This window comes from Lemur catta, chromosome 10 (assembly GCF_020740605.2).
Source record: "Lemur catta isolate mLemCat1 chromosome 10, mLemCat1.pri, whole genome shotgun sequence".
Classification (NCBI taxonomy): domain Eukaryota; kingdom Metazoa; phylum Chordata; class Mammalia; order Primates; family Lemuridae; genus Lemur; species Lemur catta.
In genome coordinates this window covers 61,377,709-61,402,783 of record NC_059137.1, presented here as the reverse complement: position 1 = coordinate 61,402,783, position 25,075 = coordinate 61,377,709, and the positions used below count along the sequence as shown (strand labels likewise).

Sequence of the window (25,075 nt, the reverse complement as noted above, 5' to 3'; positions counted from 1 at the left end):
CGCTGGTTGACAGATTGCACCCCCTGCCTCTCTCCTGGAGGGTCACCATGCACTTTGGCACAGAAGTGGCTCTGAGAGGTCCTTAAGTGAAGACACCTGTGCAACTTTGACCACTATTCCCCCAACTACTTTGATGATGGAACAGTTTTTGCAGAGTAACTGGTAGCATACCATCCCCTGCTGGTTTGGGAAACAATGCTCTGAGCTCAGCAGGCAGACACAGGAAGGGCTGTGGCTCAGGGCCCGGGGGTCATGGAAGAATTAGAGCACAGAGATGGGACCACCTCCCACCCTCAAACTGTCCTGTTGGGTGCATTTCCTTCTCTTGGTGTCTCGGCACATGCTCTGTTCTCTGCCTGATATATCCTTTCTTTGCTTCTTGAGGTTCTACTAATCCTTCAGGACTAGCTCAGACATTCTCCTCCTCTTTCCTATGGAAACTCTGCCCCAGCCATCCTATCTCCCCAGGCAGGATTTGTGAGCTTCTATTATGCAATGTGGCCCTGTTAAATGGTCTGCCTCCTCCACTATAACAAAGGTGGTCAACCTTTAGTTTTCACAAGCAACCACCCACCCCAGAGCTTATTAAAAATGCAGATGCCTCCATCTCACTAAAAATTCCAACTCAGTAGCTCTGGGCACTCAGTAGCTCTAGAATGTACATTTTTAACAAGCCCCAGTCAGTCTTCTCAGGCAGATGATTCCTATAGTCCTCTTTAGCTCTGTGAAGATCAGAGCCACTTCTACCTTTGTTTATTTAACACACAGCAGGCAGGCAATAAATGTCGAATGAGTGAAAGTGTGAGCAAATGAATGAATGAATGAATGAACGAAATAACCTTAGTTTCTTTCTCTGTAAAATGATGCTTGGACTGGATGTTCTTTAAGCTTTCTTCTGGTTAAACTTTTCTTTATATAATTTGGGTTATTGCACCCAAAATACCATGCTCTTAGTAACTTTACTATCAGAACTATACAAATACACAAACTCAAGCACATGAGACCACCAAGGAGACCTGCTGAAGAGGATTAGTCCAAGCTAATATTTAGCCAATGACCCGGGACTCATGAATAACCATATTTTTGAAACTACCACTTTTAGCACAGGCTAGAGACACAAAGAGAGACATACAGTTGTGCCGTGTGAATTCAGTCCCATTCTCTCCCGTAAATGTGAGTTCAACAAGCAGCATTGTCAGGACTGACAAGCCCCTACGTTTGGGAATTAGGGAGTGAGGCATTACGGGAAACCACGGGCCAGGGAGGGGCTGGGGTGTTCGGCCACCTTCCTACGGTGTGGAGGGGGCAAACCGTTAGCACCGTCAGGGCCCCCTGACTCTGCTGCAACCACTTTTCAGAGGTGTCTTGGAGCACAAAACCCTGATTTTCCTTTCCCTGAGAACCCTGCAGGTTTTGAGAGGCAGCTCCAGCTTCTCACAAGAGCTGTGGCCTGAGAAAAGTGAAGTCTCCCATTACTTACAACCTCTCAGCATTTCAGAGGAAAAAGGTTGGCTGTGGCTGCCAAGACCCAGCAAATATTTGGTTAGCTTGGAAAGAATGGGTGCTCATTTTCCAATTCTCACAGATTTCTCTATGCCCAGTTCCTTTTATTAAAAACTTTAAATCCAGAGATAAAGTCGCATGGCACTCCAGGCTCTACGCATTCATCTGTATCCCAGGGAGCAGAACCCAGGATCTAAACAAAGAAGAGCTTAATCAATAGAACTCATGAATTTCCTCTAGGAACGGGACCCAACCTAGCAGAAGAATAAGCAGAGGGGCTCCTATCTGTGGTTTTCTTTGAGTGGATTTATGGGAAGGGCTTGGGGAAGGCTCTTCCATTGGCTAGGGTCAGCAAGCTAAGGCCCACGGGCCAAATCCTGCCTGCTGCCTTTTTGTTTTTGCTTTTGTACAGCCTGTGAATTAAGAATTTTTTTTAACCTTTTTATAGAGTTGGAAAAAAATCAAAACGGTATTTCATGACATCTGAAAATTAGATGAAATTCAAATTTGTGTCCATAAATATTTATTGGAACGCAGCCACATTCATTTGTTTGTATATTGTCTATGGCTGTTTTTCAGCTACAGTGCCAGAGTACTTGAGACAGAGACCTTCAGGCCTTCAAAGCCTAAAATACGTCCTATCTGGCCCTTTGCAGAAAAAGTTTGTAGACCCCTGGAGCAGGAAATGTAAGACTTGGCTCTCACTGGTGTTTGAAATAAAAACTATGAACCATATAAGCACAGTTACATAATTATAAATCAAACACCTGTATAACCTAACACTTGGGTCAAGAAATAAAGCATTGCCCGTCAGCACCCCAGAAGGCCCCGTGTGCCCCTTCTCCCCAGAGTTGATCAGTACCTGGGCCTTTGTGATAATATTTTCCTTGCTGCTTTTTATACTTCTACCATCTAAACTCTATAATTGAATTTACTTGTTTCTGAAATGTGTATACATAAACACTGTGTATTTGCCTTTGTGTCTGTTTCTTTCTCTCATGTGATTTTTGTAGACTCAACTCTGAGTTATTGTGTGTGGCTATAGTTCTGTCATTTCCTTTGCTGTCACTTCCATGGCATTTTACCATGTTACTTGGGCAAGATTCATTTATTTGTTGTACTGCTGATGGGCAGTTGGGTCATTTCCAGTTTGGGCTATTGTGAGTAACACTGCCATGAACATCTCGTATCTGAACTGTCATTCACATAAGAGTCTCTGGAAAGGAGTGGAATTGTTGGGTTGTAGGGTACGTGGACCTGCTCCTCTGCCACTTAATGCCGAACTGTTCTCCAAAGAGGTTGGAACAAATTACATTCCCACCAATGTCCTCCTTTTAGGAAGCTGAAGAGCTCTTTAAGTCTTAATCAGTCAGCACTATTTCCGCCTCCACAACCCTGAACCAACGGTGCCTGCTCTCTGACCTGAGGGACCAGACAAGGTACATGGGACCATGGTCCCTTCTGCTTTGTATCTTCCCTTAAAATAATTCTGCAGTCTTAAAAACGTAGCAAGAAAACAGTCAACTTTTCTAAGGATGATCCTGGAGATGTGATCTCTCTTTGATTCACATGCTTTGCTAGCAGGTCAACGAGGTGGGAGAATATCCTGACCACCCTCCCCAGCTGCTGATGGGAGCAGAGGACAAAAGCTCATTGCAGTCAATGGATTAGTGGCCTCTAAAGCCTGCAGAGTGGACAGGATGGGGAAACCAGGGAAATGGTAGCAGCCCCTTTCTCTGGGGAGTCAGAGGACTGCAAAGTTCAGGGAACAAGCTCACAGGAAGCTGATGCTTGTGTCTTTTTCTGCAGGGTTTTAGGAAAACAGGGCCGAAAAGACCCCCTCCTCCAACCGCCAGCTTGTTGAAACCCCAGCACCTGGAGTACCAGGCGCTAGAGGCATTTCTGAAGCATGATGTAGCACTACGTTGAAAAGGCACAAATAAACCCCGAACCCTAGCACACATTTATCCAGTTTGTGAGGCGGATTAATAGAATAACCAATAAAACATGTATAAAAGCTTTAATTAAATCTGATGAAATAAAACTTCATGTTTTATTTATGGACACTCCCAACATGTAAAGGATTCAGGGAGACATTCATTTTACTGCCATTTCGTCCTCATATCTATAATTAAATCCAGGCTGCAGCTCTGGCCCAAAGCAATGCGGCATTTTAAAGCTGGCCTTGGACATTCCCTACCCACCCCCCTCAATCTGCTTTTAATTATAATTACCATCCCCAATACGTAGCAGGCTGATGGCAAAACAAAACAGAATAATAAAACAAACAAACAAACAATGGTTGTGGCCGTTGCGTTTTAAAGCGACATGCTGAAGGAGGATTCCAGGCAGGAGGGCGTATCCTCTATTTCCAGTTTTATTCTGTACCAAGTGCACAATCCCTTCATTTTACTTTTGACATAAAAAAAGGACTTCATGAAACAAGACAAAATAACTTATGATTATATGAAACATAACTGTGACAAATCACAAAACTATACATATTAATAGAAAAAAAGTGTACCTAATTCTTTAAAAGATTTATGACAATAAGCACCAGATGTGCCTCTAGAGTAAAATTGGCCCCATATCCAGTATGATATATGCAGTTCATTTCTCTACGTGAGTGTATATAACTATGTACAAGAGTCTGTGTGATTTATGGAAAACAGATTTCCACTTTTCCCCCCCAAAGTGCTTTATGTCAGCAACATTACACAGGATGCTTTGCTGTCTGTACAAAATAAATCTCTTCTGTTTTACACTCACCATTTCTCCGATGAGTGTTTTTTTTTTTTTTTGCTTTATCCATTGCAAAAAAAAAAAAAGTAACCGCAGAAATTCCACACCACCAACAAAAAGTGCCATTAAAAAATGCTGCTATAAAATGACATGGTCAAAACAGTCCAATAAAATAGCAAATAATTAAACTGAACATTTACAGTCACTATTCCCAATACTTCAAGGCAACTAGAAAGTCAAGGTTCTCAGAATGGGGAGCTGAATTTATCCCTGTTCAGAACTGGTATTAGTGTCCTAGTGTGCTTGACAGCTGGTAATTTAAAAACAACTGAACAAAACCAACACTCTGTTATCAGGGGGAACTATGCTGTGATCTACTAAAGACCTTTTTTTTTCCATTTTACAATCACTTATGTAATTTGGGGGAGACTTGGGTAAAGGGAGATACCCCACAGGACCAGCCAATATTTAAATAATATTTAACAGCTGATCAGAGGCTAAATTGCAACTGACATTTTGATGCAGCCCCTTTAGGGAATTAAGACAATGTAGCAAATTAAATGTCTCTAGGCATACTGATTTTTTTTTTCTTTTTAACATAATAGGATAATTGGCTTTGGGCTGTGTGTGTTTTCACAAGCACTAGTTTTTTATAAAAAGGGGCAAGACAATCTCTGTTTGGATGTTTATGAAAATGGTTACATATCACAACTAAAAAAGCCAGGAAATGGAAGGGAATTATTTTTTGAAGTTTCCACTTACACTGCTACAAAAATAAGGAAAGCATATCCAAATCTTCTGCAATGCTTCGAAAGTAAGCAGGGGACAAATTTTAAGATCAGGAGAGATTCTGGAAACTGAGGACAGTCTGTGTAGTTTAAAAGGAACCTGAATGTGCCATGTCCTGAGCCCTAATCTCAAACCTGCAGCCATCAGTGAACAGGAAGAGGCACCTGAGGGGCTGCACTGCTTCCTGCAGGGTTCCTGGACGAGAGTGTCCCTCAGGGGCTGGGCCTCTGAGTTCCTGCGGAGGAGGGAGGCACTGCAGGTCTGCTGCCTGGCCCCTCCCTGGCTCCCTCCAGGCCAGGTGAGGCAAGAAAGGGGCAGGGTGACCGTGAGAGGCCCTGGTAAGTCCAAAAGGAGGAGGTGATGTCCAGGGTTTCTGAGGTTCAGCTTCTTGTCTTGTCCTCCTTCCCCCTTTTCTACTTTAAATTATATACAGCCACAGGCAGGGCTGACAACATCAACTGCAATAACACCTTAGCCTTTTTCATCTTTTTTCTCATTGCACAAACAAAAGGTATTTAAGTCTCCTCACAAAGGCTTCCATATTTAAGAAAGGATACATGGTCTCTCTAAAGGTACCAGAGTTTTCCTTTCTTTCTAGAGTGTGACAGAGGATATATGAGGGATGTTACCCACGAAGCCAGTGTATGTATGCATGTGTCCTTGCTTAGGCCAAGGGGCACAAAGTCTGCAAGAAGTATGGTATTTTGTATGCAGCCTGTACAAAGGTAGGCTGGGTGCTCCCTTTTGTAAAGCAGACAACTCATCTCTTGCAGACTTCAATGTCTGCACGGTAACTTAGCACACGGGCCACTAGTCAGAGAATCTGGACTGACCAAGTGCACTGTAAGAATGGAATCCACATTTGGTTCTTTATTCACCTCATTCTACTGCATGTTGGAATGAACTCCTGAATCAGGTAGAAGTATACTGATTGTGGAGCCAGACTGGAAGGACTCGTCCGTCAGGATACAAACTGTCACAGGATCCCAAGTCCAACACCAAGCTGTTTCATCATCTTGTTGAAGACTGTCATGATCTCAGTTTGACAAACAGCATGTTTCACTTTTGTTCCGAAAACATTTTTAGAAAGAGATAAAAGGAACTCTGAAATGTCACAGTACCAGAATGTCAGAATTTACCAGGTTTTTGGGGTTGGCCAATTTTTCTAGCCTATGCCCTAGGACTTGGGATCTTTTTAATAGTTTTGTAAAGATGTCATAGAAAATGACTTTCTATTTAGGGTTGATATAAAATGGCCAAGTGCTCTGTGAAAATTCTAGGCCTTCAAACCAGAGATTTAGAAAAAGGGTTGCCTCCTTCCGCCCACCATCCCAAGAGTGGATGGTGAGACAATGGCAGTGGTGGGCATGTCCGACCCACAGTCAAGGAGAGGGCGAGAAGGATGCAGAGACAGGGTGGGGAGAAGTGTAAGGGAGGGACAGAAGGATGAATGGACATCCTGAAGGAGTAGAGACCATGCAAAGTAACTGGACATCAGGCATTCCTTGTTTGGTTTTCCGAGAGAACCCAGGCACACAGCTCAGCGGGTCCCTGTTCTCACAACCCAGGCACACAGCTCAGCAGGTCCCTGTTCTCACAACTTCCGGCATTTCTCTGGGTGGAACATCAGAGTGGAGGCAATGGGAAAACCAGTCAAACAAGATTTTTCTTTGAACAAGGTCTTTGAGGCGGAGTTGCTCAACAGTCAACCCAGGAGGGTTCCTGCTACAGCCCTGGCCACGAAGGGTGTGCCCACCCGGTCTCCCTCAGGTAGCCTTTGCTAACTGCAAAACCAACATTCCAGGGTGGCACCAGGCAGAGCTACAGCTGTGCAAAGTGTATGGAACTGAGGTGATTAAAATAATAGCAATTTCCATCCAAAGAACAGACCTCTAAATATTTGTTTTCCTTTTAAAGTAGATGTGTTACAAGTCTTTAAAAACAGAGATAGGTTGCTAAAATATAAAACCGTATTTTGCTGTGGGAGAAACACTGAGAAGCCGTGGGTTAGCATGGGACTATCTAAGAGGAAAGCGAAATCCGGGGAGTTTCCAGGAGTCGAGACCACACTATGCTTTGGACGCGGATTTCCCTCACGTGCCGGGCTCTGCCCCGGCCAGCAGTGAGGGCGAGTGCTGGGTGAGGCAGCCCACCGTGTCTCTGGCGACTGGGTTGTCCTTCCCTTTTTGGAGTATTCAGCCAGGGTCATCCCCAAACTGCATTTTCACACGCACATCATTTCATTGGTGTCCTTTGAGGGTTGCCAGCCAGGAACTAACAGGTATCCAGTAGACTGAGACTCTAAATTCCCTTTGAGAAGACAGTGCTGCTGGTCACCGGGTCCAGCAGACCCGGAGAGGAAAAGGAGCAACCGCACACATTCCTGCAAAGCTAGCTCTGACCGTCGGGTCCTGCCTTCCAAAGACACGTCAGCGACTCCGCAGGTCCTGCTGATTGGGTTGACATCCTTCCTGGTGCAGGCTGTGAGGGTGTGAGAACAAAAGGTGACAAGCAACAAGACGGTTCTAGATGCGCAGGAGGGGCCCGGGGAGCGTTTAGCCTTCCGTGTGGACAGAGGAGAGCTGGCTGGGACAACGGTCCGCAGCGCTGAGCTGCAGGAATGCGGCGTCGTCAGGATCGCTGCGGAGAGACTCCCCGAAGAGGCCTGAGGAACCGGAAGGCAAATCATACACTGGAAGAGAAAGAACAGGAAGTCAGAAACTCCCAATGCCCCCACGCCCACCAGTGTGCAGCGCAGTGCTGCAGTTCACCAAATGCCAGCGGGGGCTAGGGCGGCACCCACAGGGACCCAGGCCCTCCAGCGGGGGCTCTGTCCTCAGGGACCTTAGTGTGGGAGGAGGCTGGCTTGCAGCCAGCTGGCTAAAACGTGACCCGGCCCAAAATACAAAAGGAATAGAAACAAAAGAAAAGCGTTTAAGGGAAGCGTGAGGGTGGTCTCAAGGAGGAGGTGATATCAAAATTGAGTCATAAAAGAGAATGGGATTTTCACAGATGGAGATGTAGGGAAAGAACATTCCAGAAAGAGGAAACAGGGAGCAAAGACAGAAAGGGAGGGGCAGGTGGGGTCAAAGATGCTGGCAAAGCTCAGGTGAAAGGCATGTCAGGGACACGTTTTGTGGGCAGGCCTGGAGAGCTGGAGCAGGCCTAGCTTGTGGGGGCTGTGGATGCCCTGTGCTGGGAACGTGGCATATTGCATCCTTCGTTTTCGGAGGGCAGAATGATAAAGGTGAGGAGTAGATCCAGGGAGACTTGCTGGAAGGTTATGGCCACGGGGTGGGGAGATAGGACGGCTCCTGCACTAGGTGGGGGACGTGGGGCTAGAGCCGGGCTGAAGAGGAAGGTGAAGACACGTCAGGGACAGTTCAACAGGACTTGATGTGGTCACATGCTGGGTTTAGTCCAGGCCAGTCACAGGAAACCCACCTGGTCTCTCCTGCCCGGTGGCCCGAGTGCCTAAGTCACAGACACCCAACACACCTGTAATGCCCGAGTGAGTCGAGAAGGCTCTGTGGAAAACATCAAAACCAGCCTGGCCCGCGGATGTGGGGAGCAGGCAGTCCTCGAAGGAAGGCACCACACTGCAGGAGCTGCCAGGCGGCACGGTTCTCTGGGACTCGGGGTAATGTGGGGGGCAGAACGTCTGCAGCTGCCCATAAAATCCTGAAATGCAAGCATGGCACTGAGCTCCTTCAGGGCCCAAGTTCCACAGGCCACTCCAACCCAGCTAGAACCCAGCCTGGTTTCAAGGGATAAAATGCCATTAACTCTTAAGGCCACCTGTAAAATCTTCCAAGCAAGCAACTGGAATGCACTATTTGGGCTGAAGCTCTTCTATCTTAGATGGATGTTAAGGCTTGTTTGCTCATAACATTTTTATCTTGTGCTTTAGTATCTGAAATGGGAGAGTCGCTTATCTTCCTTAAACTCTCTGAAGATTCCTGGACACAGAAGGCCTGACCTTAAGGGGATGTTCCTACCCCAGGCCCTCCCACCAGGTTTTGAATGCATCTTCCTGAACTTCCTTTATCCTATATTTTGTTTTCACATTTGGTAAAAATCCGAAGAATGCAGAATGTTTAACCTTGAACAAGGCCCATGTAAAAAAAAAAAAAAAAAATGCATCCATCTGTCTTTCCAACACAGAAATTCATATACATTTATTTGGTCCTTATTATTTTAAATAGGCACATAGTATTCCACAGTTGGATGTACTACAATTAACTTAACAATTATAATTGTTATTTGAAGTAAATGATAAAACTGGAAGTGAATAATATAATGAAGAAATATCAAGAAAGATTTTCAAATATTTGAAAATAATGATTGATCTTTTGATAATCTTATTTCATCTATCCCTTTCAATTTTTTTCCCATTCAGTGGAGTTTTCCTTGGGGTCCTATATGGCTCTTTTCTATGCTCCTTCAAACCTTTCAAGATACCCTACCTTTTCCTTCTTTCTCCTTGCCTCATGACAAATTTAAGTCAATGGATTATTTTCTTAGGGTATAATGTGCTTTCAAAAATATAATAATGAAATCTTAATTCTATACTTTATTGAAGGGAGAGCTGCAGCTCTGCTGCTTTCTAACTCTATATCGCATTGTGTCTGTTTCCTCAGCTGTAAAACGTGAGTATCATTGTCTACTTCACAGGGCTACTGTGAAGATTAAATGAGTCACTGGATAAGGAAGTACATCTAAAATGTTTTAAAGAGCTTTGTAAATGTCAGTTATTATTGATACCACTATTCTGTTTTTGATGGAAAAAACGAGAAATTAAGTGCCCCGGGAATCCTTCCACAGACACTAAATGGAGATTTTACCTTCTTATGCAGAATACAAGAAATTCCGCACCAAGACCATCATCACAGTGCTAGTGATCACAACAGAAAACTGAAGAGCTGAAATGGCCACCCATAAAAGGGTGGTTAAGCAAAGAGTGGTACATTTACACGATGGGAATATTAAATGGCCATTAAAACAACATTTATAAGGAGTATTTAAGAACATGGAAAGACCATTATCAAGTTTAGTTTAAAAAAAAAGCAAGACACAAAATTGAACATAAAGACTGGCTCAACGATATGGAAGTCTACGTCCAGGATGATGATGGCAAGGTCCCATGTCATAGTTGTCTCTGGGTATTTATTTTTTGCCTTTATATTTTTTTGAATTTTAATAGTGGAGAAGAGCAAGCACTCTGGATCCAGACTTCCTGGGTTCAAATCCTAGCTCAACTACTTAACAACTGTCTAGTCTTTGTACATTACTTAGCTTCTTGGTGTCTCAGTTTTCCAACTTGTAAAATGGGTTTAATAGTAGTTAACTACATCTCTGAGTTATAAAGAGTTAATATTTACATATTATATAATATAATTTTTATACTATAGTTATATAATTAAAATTTATATATTATATAATATACTTTAATAACATAATTTATATAATACATATGTGTTTGCTCAATAAAGGAAAATAAAAAGTAATTATTTTACAATGACAATGTAGTTCTTAAAAATAAAGTTTATTAAGGAAAATAAAATCTTTGAAAAGGCAGTAAGCCCTTCCACAATAACCAAAGGTAAGAGAGAACACAGCAGCAGGCATGTGGCACACCCCCAGTTCCCAGGTGGAATCTTCTGGAGCATTTTTGGACCACTGGAGACCTGAGTTGTATACCTCTTGCCCATGGCTCCTAGATTCTGCACTAATTGATACATGATCTGTTTTCTTCGTTCACCCTAGTCGAGGCTCTAAACAGCAACGTGTTTGAGTGGTCTGGAGGAATTTGGAATGTGGGCTGTGTGGTTTGGATAGTTTCTTGGACTGATCTCAACTTTGGGTACCTGGTGGGCAGGCACATGGAAACTTGGCATACCCATCAGGAGGAAAACAGTACCATGAACTATCTATCATAGCTGGTCTCTATTCAAATGTAACATCTCCTCACTGAGTAAAACAGACAATATTTGCTATCTATACCCACATGCCAGCTCTGCTCATGTTTGTCACCCATAAATTCCCTGGTAGCACTCCTCAGTATTATATTACCCTTCCAAGAAGAGAAGACATTTTTCACTAAACTCCCACACCTCCACAAACAGGGACATTAATCACTCAGGGACAATGATAGAGACTTTCACTGGCTTTTTGTGAAAACCAATTTATTCTCCCTTTCCTATCTTCTCTCCTGTTTCTAAGAGAGAACAGAAATGTTACATGGCTTCAATCAATATTGAAGTGTTGTGATATGCATGAACATAAAAGGTTTGTGATGTAGTAAAATATATCCAGTGAAGTTAAATATTAAACCCTACGTTCTGGGCTCCATCTCCTGGTCTGGATCTGAGTGAGAGGGCAGAGTAGACTAACTATAATTCCTGCCTGTGGGTGTCTTGGCTGACACAAGAAACTGTCAAAACCAGAATGGCCCCGCAAGCATGTTTTATCACTCTAACAGCCAACTCAAGAAAAGAAAATCCTCCTTATTAAATCTCTCCCTCCAAGTAGCCGGTTACTAGAGGTGCCAAATACACTGCTGTAGATGGTTGTGGTCACTCAAATCAAAGAGTTTTAACATATTCTCTTCCCAGTGGTATTTCCATAAAACTAACAAAATTTAAAAAAAATTCCATTAGGGTCTTGCCACACACACGGACTCAGAGAAAGCCTAACTCATTTTCTGATGAATGGCTCCTATATTCCAGTGGCTGGATTTCATGTAGCAAATTTGGAAAGAACACTACTTCTCGGACCCAAAGCAAAATGAGGCAAGATGTTAACACATTTTGTGGGCATAAAACCGAAGAGTGATGGCAAGGTCAGCCAATCTGTCAGTCAGTCAGACGTCAATAATGGTTATCAAGTGTGGGTTAGGGTGCTGTCAGGGAGACCAAAGAAATAGAAGATACGTCCTTGCCTTTGATCATTGATAATCTAGTTGAAGTGAGGACACATACATTCATGAGAGCATAAGAACATACACATAAATATACGTTGGCAATAAATGTTAGTTGTTACATTGATTACAAAATCACCCCTCCACTTCAAAAGTTATTTTATCCCCAAGAGTGGAGGAGGGGAGGTATTTGCAGATAAACTCATCCTACCTAAATTATAGCTCCTGAAGGTCAAGGAGAATCATTCCTCCTCCTTTCAGTTTTGGGAAGTTTTTTTTTTTTCCCTTCTAAAAACAAACTTGTTTTTCTAATTATAAAAATGTTTGAAGCTAATTATACCAACTAGAAAACGTAGATGAGTATAAACAAAGGAAAAATTATCTTTATTTTCACGATTCAGAAATGGCCAGATACACACAAAACTGGAATGTTTCATATATGTATATATATATATATATGTATGTATATATATATATATGCACACACACATTGTTTTGTATCCTGTTTTCTCTTCTAATATTAATTCTGGGTTTCATCACATATCACTAAAATTCATTCCTGAAAAACCTTTTTCTTTACTTTGTCATATGGGGTCACTGGTGTCTCTGTGATGATAGGTTAGATCACGTGTTCAGGGCCACTCTTGCTGCCAATGATGATAAAGCAGCCCCATGAAGCTGGGTGTAGATTTCCTTCCCTAAGTGGAAGGGAAGTGGGGGAGGTTAGAGGAGAAAGGAACTGCATGACTATGATAATAGAAAGAATATTCTCTAGGGCAGCACTATCCAATAAAACTTTCCATGAGGATGGAAATGTGCTTTATCTGCACTGTCCGATACAGTAGCTATATGTGGTTACTGAGCCCATGAAATGTGGCTAGTACGAGTGAGGAGCTGATTTTTAAATTTTATTTGATTTTAATTAATTCGAATTTAAATAGCCACACTTGGTTTGTGGCTACTGCATCAGACAGCACAGCTCTAGCTCAATCTGAATTCCCAGGTGTAGCAGAGCAGACTTTGTTAATCAGGAATGTTTCTGATTAATTTACTGAAAGGAAAACACATGACCCACCAAGATTTGAAATAAAAGCCAGATAAATGATTAGACTCCTGGCCTTCAAGATAGGAAGTATATTAGCGTTTCCATTATATCATATCTATCTTTTCCTTACAAATTTGCCATTTCAATCTTTGTGGAGGAAACCAGAATATAAATACATCAATAAGTAAATAATTCCCAACCCTAAAGAGATTGAGCAGTGTTTTAGGCTAAAGTGTCAGGGCACTTCCACTCTCCCAGGGGAACCACTTTCCCTTCTGGAGGCAGCAGAAGCAGAAGGAAGCATGTTCCCTACTTTCTTGACTTCAGACGGTGGGCCTCGCTCACTGTGCACACTGGGAGTGGCCACGTGCCATGGCAGGGCTCCATTTTCCACCCCATATGATGGTGGTGTGTCAACACAGAAGGTCCCACCCAACTGTTGATACACACGCGCGGCATTGAATACCACCAGCCTGCACGGTAAAGGTGTTAAGTCACGATGTGTGTACTGAGTAGGCTTGTTTATGCAGCAGATGGCTTTGCAAAACAAAATTCTTGTTTTCCTCTAAGGGGAGGCTGGAGAACCACTATCAAACTCTGTGTACCAGGAAAAATGCTGGATGGACACCACTCATAACCGGGACTGACCTTTCCCTGCACTAGGCTCAGCCTGAACCATGAGGACAGCTGACAGGTCCGGCTCACACAGAGCAGCAGGCGCCCCTCACAAATATCAGGAAGGTCCCCCAGAACCACTTCTCCCACCAGGGTGCGGCCTAATCATGCATGGCAGGACCCTCTGGGAGGCTCCTCCCAAACAGTGTGGGGGCCCTAGAACCCTTGGTAGCTTCACATGGGAAAAGGCTTCAACTCCCGTGTGGTCCAGACTGTAGCAATTCAGGGATCCAGGCCAAGCACTGTAGTTTTTCAGCTACTACCCAAATCTCAGGAGTCATCTGTTTCTTTTGACTTTCCAGAAGAAACAGTGACTAATGCGTGTGCTTGCCTTTACTGCTGCTGTAGTTTTGTAAAATGAGGATGTGATAGTGTCTATTTGCGTAGTAACCACAGAGATTAAAGAAGGTTAATAGAGACTATCCAATGTAAAGTGCTGAGCACATGCCTAACACAGCGCTCACACTCCATAAATGTCACTTTTCACTTTTCCTTTCCTATTCTTCTAACACAAGCATCTCAATTTCTATGTTTTCATTCACATGACAACTGTTTACTGTGTACTAAGCACTTACTCAAGTGCTGAGGCTACAGTGGTGACTAAATACACCCCATGCCTTCTCGGAGCTTCCGTGTTAGTGAGAAAGATGATAAATATATAAATGAGAAATCAGGTAATGTAATGTCATACTACATATGACAATGAAAAGGAAATTTTCTTTAAAGGATGTATAGAGATGCAATTCTTTTCTCCAAAATGCATTTCAAGACAGGAAGAATGAAAAGTAACTAAGGATGTTTTGACTTTGGTTCCCGTTGTTTGACCCAATCCGGTGAGGGCAGGTACAGGGAGGAGGCCACCCCACAGCTCTGCAGAGGGCCAGCCCTGGCAGAGCGGTTTTTCTGCCAGTGGCTCTAGGCAGTTCCCGCCTGGGTAGGAGAATAAGCAGGTATTAGCGGCAGGGGCAGACTTGGCAGCCCCTCACTTTCTTGGTGGCATGGCTGTCTGCTAGCCAAGCGGAAGGAAGGATGTATATTTATGAGCTTTATGACTCTAATTATTTTTCCACAGATTCTATAATTTTGTGGGTTACTTTAGGAGATGTAGCATTTTTGGCCTCAATCATATGATTGCTGCATAGGCAGAGGCATGGATGAGCCAAAGTGACGAGCAGGTGGGCTCAAATCAGAAGCCGAGAGACAGGGATAAGAAGATGCATAACCCTACTCTCCTGGGATCTTTGGGTTTCTTTTTCTCTAATATTCCTGTGGCTCTTTGTGGATTCCCCTACTCTCTGGGGACCCTTGGCCCACCACCTTTGAATACCTCTGTTAACCAAGTCAAGAGAAAGGGAAGAGGAAGAGACAGTAAATCACCAGTCAAGCTCCTGCTGCCACTTAACTGCTTGGTTCAGGGACAGTGGTGGTGCCCTCTGGGCATGTGCTGACTGCCACTCCCCCAAACACGGGCAGATCACACTTCCACCATGACCCCAATCATCTCACCACTATCCCCTTCCCTACACTGGCTCCTCCTCTGATTCCTCCTCTCTGTGTCCCCGATTTTAAGGAACAATCCCACCATTCTCCCTTAGTTAAGCAAACATGGATCGGGAGGACCCTAGCCTAATTTCCAAGTTTAGAGGTTTCTGGCCACCTGGAGAAGAACTCACTCTACATCTCTGAACTGCTTTACAATTTGAAATATCCCCTGAGAATGAAGATGTTGTTGTTCAATCCACTTTAGGGCCAACCAAGACCCATATGCCACAACCATTTTAACCAAAGGCACTGACCTGTGACAGGTCTGGAAAAGGTGGCTATTTTCAATAAGCACTGACTAGCACTACTCAAGGCCCCTCAAACAGCTAACTAAGAAAAGCTGAAGGATTCTTGGTTCCCACAGATAATATTATCTTTCAAAAATGGGTGGGCACACTACACATTTAGCAGAATGGTGAAAGTTTGGACCACTGGTAACACACAATGGTGGTGAGAATGTGGAGCGATATCAACCCTTGCTCATTGCTGGTGGGAATGCAAAACGGTACAGCCACTTTGGAAGACCGGCCAGCAGCTTCTTACATAACTAAACATACTCTTACCATAGCATTCAGCAATTGTTCCCCTTTGTGTTTACTGAATGGAGTTAAAATGGAGTTATGTCCACACAAAAACCTGCAGATGGATATTGATAGCAGTATTATTCATAAATGTCAAAACTCGGAAGCAAGCAACCAAGATTTTCTTCAGTAGGTGAATGGATAAACTGTGGCACTTCCAGACAATGGAATAATATTCAGTGCTCAAAAGAAATGAGCTATCAAGTCATGAAAAGACATGCAGGAAACTTACATGTATATTACTAAGTGAAAAAAAAAACAATTTGAAAAGTCTGCATGACTCCAACTACATGACATTCTGGAAAAGGTAGAATACGGAGACAATAAAAATATCAGTGGTTTCCAGGGTGGGGCTGAACAGAGTACAGAGGATTTTGAGGGCAGTTAAACTACTCTGTATGAAACTGTAACTGTGGATTCATGTCAAAAAAAAAAATATATATATATATAAAAGGGGTGGGGCAAAAAAAGAAAAAACTGTGGATACATGTCATTATACATTTGTCAAAACCTAGAGAATGGACAACAGTAAAAGTGACCCCTAACATAAACCGTGGACTCTACATGATAATCATGTGTCAATGTCGGTTCATTGATTATAACAAATGCACCACACTTGTGTGAGATGTTGATAGCGGGGGAGGTTATATATGTGTACGGTGGGGTATGGAGGGGGCAGGGGACATATCAGAACTTCTTGTATTTTCCACTAAATTTTGCTGTGAGCCTAAAACTACTCTAAATAATAGTCTATTTAAAAATGGGTGGGCATATATGACTTTGTGTTATGAATATCTATACTATATGCTTTCCCCACTAAACTACATGTTCCATAAAGGCAGAGACCTCATCCAGTTTGTTTACTGCTGCATCCACGGCACCAAGAATAGCCCCTGGCATATATTAGGCATTCAATAAATATTTGTTAAGTGCATAAATGACAGCACATCTTGGTTAATTTAATCATAATTAAGCCATAGGCCTTTACTGATGGGATGCCTTTTTTCTTTCCATAAACCCTAGTACTTAAAAGAGGCCTGCAGCCCTCAGCACTCTGTGCGGGGTTGCAGACCATCACTGGCCAACCCACGCTTTGTTCCCACTGGGAAGGTGATCTGGTTTCACTCAGCCTTGGGATGCAACGTCGGAGGGTGGAATGGAGGAAGGTTTGCTGAATCCAGGGATTCTGCTTCCTGGTGAATTAAATGAACATGGGAAAGAAGATGACAAAGACAACAGCAAGTCTAAGAAGAATCCCTGCTAAAAATATCCCTTCCCACACTCTGGCAGTGGGAGATTTACTTGGGTCAACCAGCCCTTTCCCAGTGATTCAAGTGCTCCCTGCCAAGGTTAAAGCTCACAATCACTAACAATAGATTGTGAAATCTCCCATCCAACCACACTGAAACAGTCTCTGAAAATGCAAATACAGAGAAGGAGAAAGAAGACAAAAGTCCTCACTTCCCTCGGCTCCCCTAATTTCTTCTTCTCCAACATTCTGGCTATCTGTGGATTCCCTTCTTCTCTGGGGAATTCACCATGATCTGCATGCTTTGAATACGTTCTGTAATCCATGACAGAAGCCAACGAGGAAACTGAGGGGAAAACATCGGTAAGTCTCTGGTAAAGCTCCTAAGGACCATCAGAATATAGTCTTTCGGGCTACGTCTTCTCAGCTTGACTGCGTATTCAAACTTTTTACTCAGAGAAAAGCCCAGGAATCCTACACGCACTACTCACATGGTACCTTAGTACTGGGACACCTTAAAGCTTCCTTCTTAGGTATCCAGCTGACATTTCTGTCTGATAAGAAGGTAATTCAAACAAATGTTCCCATTTTACAGACAAAGAGATGGAAGCAGAGGAACTGTTGGATGGCCTTGCCTTTATAACCAATACTTTGTTTATATGATACCATGCCAATAAAAGTGGAAAATTCATCCAACCACTTTAATATTTCTAAATAGATATTCATGGATTTAGCCTTCATCTTAAAACAAATGGGCAGTAGAACTAAAATAGTGATCACCATGATCTCCTACTGTCCGGAGTTTGCTCATTGGCAGTCCTCTTGATTTGACATTTTGTGTTATACCAATTACTCAGAATTCTGTCCTAAGAAAGAAAAGGAATTAATATTTAATTGCTTGAAGACAAGCATTGTCCTAGGTGTTTTACATACAAAATCTTCATCCTTGAAACAACTTTTTAGTTAAGTAGCATTGCCTCTAGTTTAGAGACAAAAAAGTGAAGTTAAAAATAACTTACCCAAATCCTCATAGCTACCAAGTTTCAGAACCAGGACTTAAGCCATGGTCTCTTTGGGGACACAGTTCATGTCAGACTACTGGGGCTTAAACTAATGACCAAATCAACTTTAACAAAATCTTACCATTTTTGTTGAGGTCTTGCACTGCCAGGCTACAGGCAAAGTTACTAACATTTTAGAAAATACAAACATTCTCATTAGGAGAAAAAGTAATGAATTAATTGATCAAATCACCTTATCACTAAAAAACTCTAAAAACCCTCAAGAGTAGAAGCAGAGACATTTCAGAAATGTCTTATGGCCAATTTTCTGTTTTAGCCACTATTTTATTTCTATCCATTGCATGAACAATTTGGATTTGGGTTTAAACCCAGATGACCCATTAGTCAACTATGTGTCTTAGATAAATGATTTTCCTTCCTGAGCCTCATTTTCTTTGAAAATAATACCTATTTTATAGGGTTGTGGAAAACATTATGTATGACAGCGTTTATAAAAGCATTTAGTGTATTCCCTGGCACATAGTAGGCTGTCAGTGGACAGTAGCAATTACATGACCATGATATAAGCTTAGAAATATTTAGAGGTTCTATGTACACATATGCAGTTCTTAAGCAATTTTTCTCACATAACCCACCTCCCTTAAGTATAAAATGATGCTGCTCTTAGGCTGGGCATGGTGGTCTATGTCTGTAATCCCAGCACTTTGGGAGGCCGAGGTGGGAGGACTGCTTGAGGCCAGGAGTGTGAGACTAACTGGGAACATAGTGAGACCCCATCTCTACAAAAAAAATTTAAAAATTAGCTGGATGTGGTAGTGCACACCTATAGTACCAGCTACTTGGGAGGCAGAGGCAGGAGGATCGCTTGAGCACAGGAGGTTGAGGCTGTAGTAAGCTATGATCTTGCCACTGCACTCCAGCCTGGGTGACAGAGCAAGATCTTGTCTCTTAAAAAAAAAAAAAAAAAAAAAAAGGTGCTGCTCTTGAAAGTGAAATCTCCACAATTCGGTTGTCATTTTTGCCCAGGCTCTTGGTTTTGGCCACCAACACCATCCAGGTTTTCACCTGAGCTAGGACTCTACTAAGCTTCCCTTCTGGAAGAGGTAGAGAAACCGACTCTTCATTTTAATACAGAGTCTATAAATGGGGAAGCTGCGGGAACAACTCTCGCAGACTGTGTAAGGAAGACAGATTTTTCTTCGGGCTGAGAATTGAACCAGCTTGCGAAGCACTCGAGCTATTTACGACTGACATTTAAGCAACTACTCTACCAAGAAAGAGGAAAATAATGGAAATAATAACCCTTAAAATTCCACTTTGGCACATTCCTATTGACGGAAGCCCGCTGACAACCAGAGCAACTGCCCGGTCCCTTTGCCCTTGGACAATGGGCTGCAGCATGAAGGCTTCCAGTTAGAAAATCCACCTGGTTCCAAGAAGCGGGGCCATTTCCATCTACAGCTCCTGCTGCCAGCTCACAGGCCACGGTGACACGCGCTCTGAACACTCTGGGTGTTCTTTCCACTTGTGCCCCTCACAGCACTTCTCCTGGTCTGCAGGGAACTGGTGAGAGCATTTATCAGTGTGAGCCACATGCTGGCCCTCGGGCGTGCATTCTCATTTCCAGGGATGAGGCAGGGGAGGAGGGGGAGGGTCTGCCACTGATAACAGCAAAGGGCTCAAATAAGAAGACGGGAGTGGGCAGAGCATTTGTTGCAAGGGACAATAAGGAAAGGAGACAGAGCAGAGTGACAAAGAAGGCATGCGTGAAACACTCTTGGCTAAAAGATGTAATCGATTCTCATTTAAACACCTGCCAAACCACCCAAAACCTTAGCACGTGGTGGCCTATGGTTTCCAAATTCTCAAAATGATAGGCTGCCAAAGTAAACTAATTGCAATGTGTCTCAGAAATTGCCATGCGCAGATATATACAGTTATAGTGTAGCGGTTCAGTGAATTCTGACAGTGATCATGCACATTTAGAAATGACATAAAATAGAGACTCTCAAAACCTAGAAGACCTGAGGAGTCTGAGTCAGGTTTGGAAGCCAGCTTTGCCATTTACTGGCTGTGTGGCCTGGAGCAAACCATAGCCTCTCTGAGCCTCTGATTCCCTATTTATAAAAGGAGATAATAATACTCATGTGGCAGCACAATCCTCAAAGTAGGAAGGAGAAGCAGCACCGAGAACAAATGATTCAGTGCCCGGTTGCCCATGAGTAGCCACCCACACTCTGTCACCTGCCAGCTACTCTCTATAACTCAAAAATTCTGGATATAAGTAAGACCTGGAATGAAGGATGGAGGATTCGGATATTAAAGATCTGATAGTGTTGAGAGGCAAACACTGCCCACTGCTTAAGGTAAGAATGAATTGGGAATTTTTCTATGAGCAGAGACCCCTTGTTGCTGGTATATATACTGCTACTGGGTGGCTGCAAGGACCAAATGAAACAATAAGTGTGAAAATATTTTGCCAACAGTAAAACCCACTGAAAATTCTAGCTCCTACTGTCTTGTCATAAGCCTGATGTTACTTCTCATCCTACTTTCTTTGCATACAGAGGTAAATCTGCCCATGGTTAGTTCAGGCCCTTTCCCATAAGGCAACCTTTGGACTCAGGGGTACAACCAGCACAAGGGAACCATGGCAAAAAAATGAAGATTTCATTCTATCTGTTCTTCTCTTTCCAAGAAAGCTATAGCAGAGAAGAAAGGTATAGCAGAGAAGAAGATTCCAGACAGAGATTTAAAGGGATGTTAAAAGGAAATGTTGCTGCATCTCAATACCCTTTAGCCTGCACTAAGCTCCACGAAAGTCGTCCTGTTTCTCTCCAGCTTTTTCAAGGACTTCCCAGGAGATAAAGGGAGAAGGAAAGTAGAAAGTATTCACCTCCCCAGCTGCAGGCAAATCGCTTCCTTTGGATCATCTCTAATTGGGAAGCCATGGGGAGGGGGCACTGAGCCCTACACTTAGGGTCTAGGCCAGCGATTCTAAAAGCGGCTGCCCCCAGCATCAGCTCCACCTGGGAAGGTTTGTTAAACAAGCACATTCCTGGGTTCTGCAGCAGACTTAGTGAATCAGAAGCTCGGGAGGAAGGGCCCAGAATTGTGCGTTTAACAAGGTATTTCTTACATTAATGTTTGAGAGCTTCTAAGAACATCGTTAGATGATTTACAAACACCTGAAAGCTTTCCAAATGAAATGCCAATTTAAAAAAAAACAAAACAAACCAGCTCTGATTTCATCTGAAATGGGGAAGGAGAGCTCTTCCCATGCGCATCTCTTTCCCTTGGGCTGGCTTCCAGCCCTTTCTGCTGGACCTTGGGGCTCTTGGGGATAAAGTGATGACTGTTCCAAAGTGGCCTTGAATTACACTCTCAGCAGATTCGGATCCAGATGACTTGCCTGGCTCCTTCCCCCAGCGCCTGTCTCTCACATGTCGGTTCTTGGTCAAGGTGAAATCATGGGACCTCATTTGAATGACTCAGAAGGCTTGGTCTCGCTGTTGGCCCCACACTGATCTTGCGGCCTAGACTTCTGTTGTCTAGCTGTAAGCAAACTCCCACATCATATCCGCTCTACTAACTAGGTAGCTTCTTGCTTCTCTGAATCCAAGTCTGTGATTATACAATTTTCCAGCACTCTAATCTAGGAGTAGGCCCCATCCCACCCTTGCCAGTGATCCAATGACTTAATTATTTCTCCCCCTGAACCTCTACCTCATAGCTAATGCTCTGTTAGACACTGTTAGGCCTCCCCAAAACATACCATCTAGACTATTATGTTGAGATTACATCTAGGCTTGAAGTAGAAGAGTACAGTAGTCTGTATATGTGGCTTTGAGATAGGAGAGTGGATGTTGTATTTGTGAAACCTGGCAAATGTCACTAGATTCCAGGATGTCCATCACCTCCTCCCATCTGGCTGCCAGGAAACTTGCCTTTTCATCTTGTCAGACCTTGTGGACGTTAACTATTAATGTGGACAACCTGATTTATGATCTATCATCTCTGCTCCACTTTTCCTGTTAGGCAGACTTCTACCCACCGCTACCTGGGAGGCCCACTCTGATGAGTGTGTCTAGTGTACAGGGTCCTTCCTTTTCTGCTTAATCTCATTCCACTGCACACCAAAACTCTTAATTTTAAGTATGTATTAGGCATCTCAAAATATGCCAAGTGCTGTAAGGAACACATAGATGACATGATTCTATGCCCGCACATGGTCCACGAGGAATATTCTTTGATGATTGTGTTCAAAGGCTTTGCTTGTCAAGAAATACACCCTACTAAGTAATATCACAGACTCCAGATGCCCCTTAGATATACGTTTAGGATGGGCAGGAATTCTTGTTTATTTTCTCCATTGATGTAGCTCTCACACCCAGAATAGGACTTGGCACAAAGTAGGAACTGAGTATTTGAGAATGAATAAATGAGTGAGTGAATGACACCCACAGCTAGAGCCTTTGGTGAAAATGTGATGCTGAGAAAAAGCACAATGTAGCTCAGAGATTCTGTTCTATGAGCCTTATTACACAACAGTCTATCAAGTTTCAGAAAATAATGTGACTTCCCTTTCTCTCACTGATTTCTTAAATGAAAGAAGAAACGAAGGTGATGGAAATATTATGGGCCCTATCGGAGTGACCTGGAGGGTTTTGCTGCTCTGAGTCTCCCTTCTCTGCTGGGTGACAGAGAGGCCACTGAGCCTGAAGAGAGAAAACAGAGTGGGCAGGAAAACTGAACAACTAAACTCACCCACAGAACACCTTACGCGACTTCAGCAGTTGAGTGAGCTCTTTGATGTTGGAATGGGACCATCCATGCCAACATCAAAGAGCTTACTCAGCTACTCTGAGCTTCATCTCTAAACTGGGGTAAAAATGTATTTCTTACTCTCTTCACAAGATTATAAGGAGGATTCAGGTATTCATCCAGCAAATATTTTATTGAGCAGTTTCTATATATCCATAGTTAGCAGCACTCATAAAAAATTATGTCTGTAAGAGTAACTTATAAAACATATATTAAAATATAAATGTAGGCACTGCCACTGACCTTATTAATATTGATAAAAACGTGGCATCAGCCCAGACCCACAGAGGCAAAGAACCCTGGGTAATTACTCGGCTAATTCAGAGTCCCTGAATCATTTTGCTATAATGATAAGAAAATTTAAGAACTTGCTTTGGCATGTGTGATATGAGGTTGGGCTTGGTGAAGAAATGTAGGAAGGGAGAATTTGGTATTATAATAGTCACCTTAAATGATTTAGAAAAATGTCTAAATGTATGTCAATGGACTTACATTTTGTAAGGTCTAGTTCTCAAAGACCTTGTACAAAAAAAATGAAACAGAGGGTTTAGTCTGAACAATCCAGTTAGAGAAGGAAAATCCTATAATCAGAAGGAGCATTCAGAATTTTAAGTAAACCAACAAGAAATGAAAAGGAAACTGGCATTGTTTTGCAACGTGTTGCTGAGCTCAGATGATCTGAATGGGAACAGATGAAGCCAGTTCTGGTGTTTTATTGTGTTTGTTGTTCGGTTTTATTAACACAGTGGCCACACGAACCAGTAACCCACATGTTCCTGATGTGTGGCTTATTTTTCCCCTTTCCTTTAAGGAAGCTCCACCCACAGCTATTCATGTTTTTTTTTTTTTTTCCTTCTAAACCAGCAATTGTTTATCACATTTACAAGGAAAGTTCCAATTAAAAATACAAGAATTACAAGACACAGATTGCTATTAACATGTTTAGCTCTGAAGAGTCCAACAGAGAGCAGGCCCTAAAATGGAGTTATAAGAAACATATTTAATTGATTTTAAGAGCTCCATTCCTTAAAGCCTAAATTTCATGTGTTTTCGGATATAAGACAGAACATTTGCTTCTGGAAAGATGTCATTACTTCCCCAAAAGAGTGAAAAAGCACTAAATCTATAAGAATGTTCATGAAATACTTTTCTACAGGTGTCTTTAAGGTAACTGACAGAGAAGTCACGATAGTCAAAGAAGTGGGATTTCCTGGGTATTCCCTTCTCATCTATAAATTTTTGAGTTCCAATTAAAAAAACAAACTATCATGCTGCAAATGACAAAACTTGACTGGTAAACTGCTTAAATAATATAAAAAACCAAGTCATAGTTCCTGTTATTTAATCCCTCTTATTATTAAAACTGCCTTTTGCGGTCAATGAAAAGATGAGAAGATGTTCAATCACATTACTAACCAAAGGAATGTCACTACTAGACACCCAACACCAGATGTGTCTCAGATATCCCCTTTTAAAATGCAAATACTCAGGAGAAGGAGTACTGTATTACATTTACCTTAATGTGTAAGGGAATCAGTAAATTATACCATTTCCTGTAGGGAGAGGGCTCGGGCAGTTGGTCAGCACTGGGTATCTAAAGAGGGGGGCAGAGAGGTGCCCGGATACAAGAGGGGCCCTGGGAACTTGACTGGAAGCCACAATTTTGGCAAAAGCTAATTGTACCAATCAGTCTAAGAAGCCATGAGCAAAATCCCTTTCTTCCTCTTTTTCTTCTTCTTTTTTTTTTTTTTTTTTTTTTCTTGAGATAGTCTCACTTTGTTGCCCTGGCTAGAGTGCTGTGGCATCAGCCTAGCTCACAGCAACTTCAGACTCCTGGGCTCAAGCGATCCTCCTGACTCAGCCTCCCAAGTAGCTGGGACTACAGGTGTGCACTGCCACGCCCAGCCAATTTTTTCTATTTTTAGTAGAGATGGGGTCTTACTCTTGCTCAGGCTGGTCTCGAACTCCTGAGCTCAAGTGATCCTCTTGCCTCGGCCTCCCAGAGTGCTAGGATTATAGGTGTGAGCCACCAGGCCCGTCCTTTTTCTCTTCTTTTCATTCATATTTATTCAATGGACAATTATTAAGCGCTTACGGTGTGCAAAACATTGTGGGAGGATACAGTCCCTGTCTTGAGGCAACTGACAATTTAATTAAGACTGATGTCTTAATATCCTTATTGAT

The 25,075-nt window shown here is 42.8% G+C and overlaps 1 protein-coding gene across 1 annotated transcript in view; it reads right to left on the bottom strand.

Annotated features, from left to right (window-relative positions):
- Positions 1-6,994: 6,994 nt before the first annotated feature.
- The window catches only part of GLIS3 (GLIS family zinc finger 3), a 423,786-nt gene continuing 405,705 nt past the window's right edge, over positions 6,995-25,075 (bottom strand). Inside the window, 2 exon segments of the mRNA XM_045563912.1 lie at positions 6,995-7,726; positions 8,533-8,715. Of these exon segments, the coding sequence (XP_045419868.1) occupies positions 7,590-7,726; positions 8,533-8,715 (320 nt within the window). The 3' untranslated portion in view covers positions 6,995-7,589.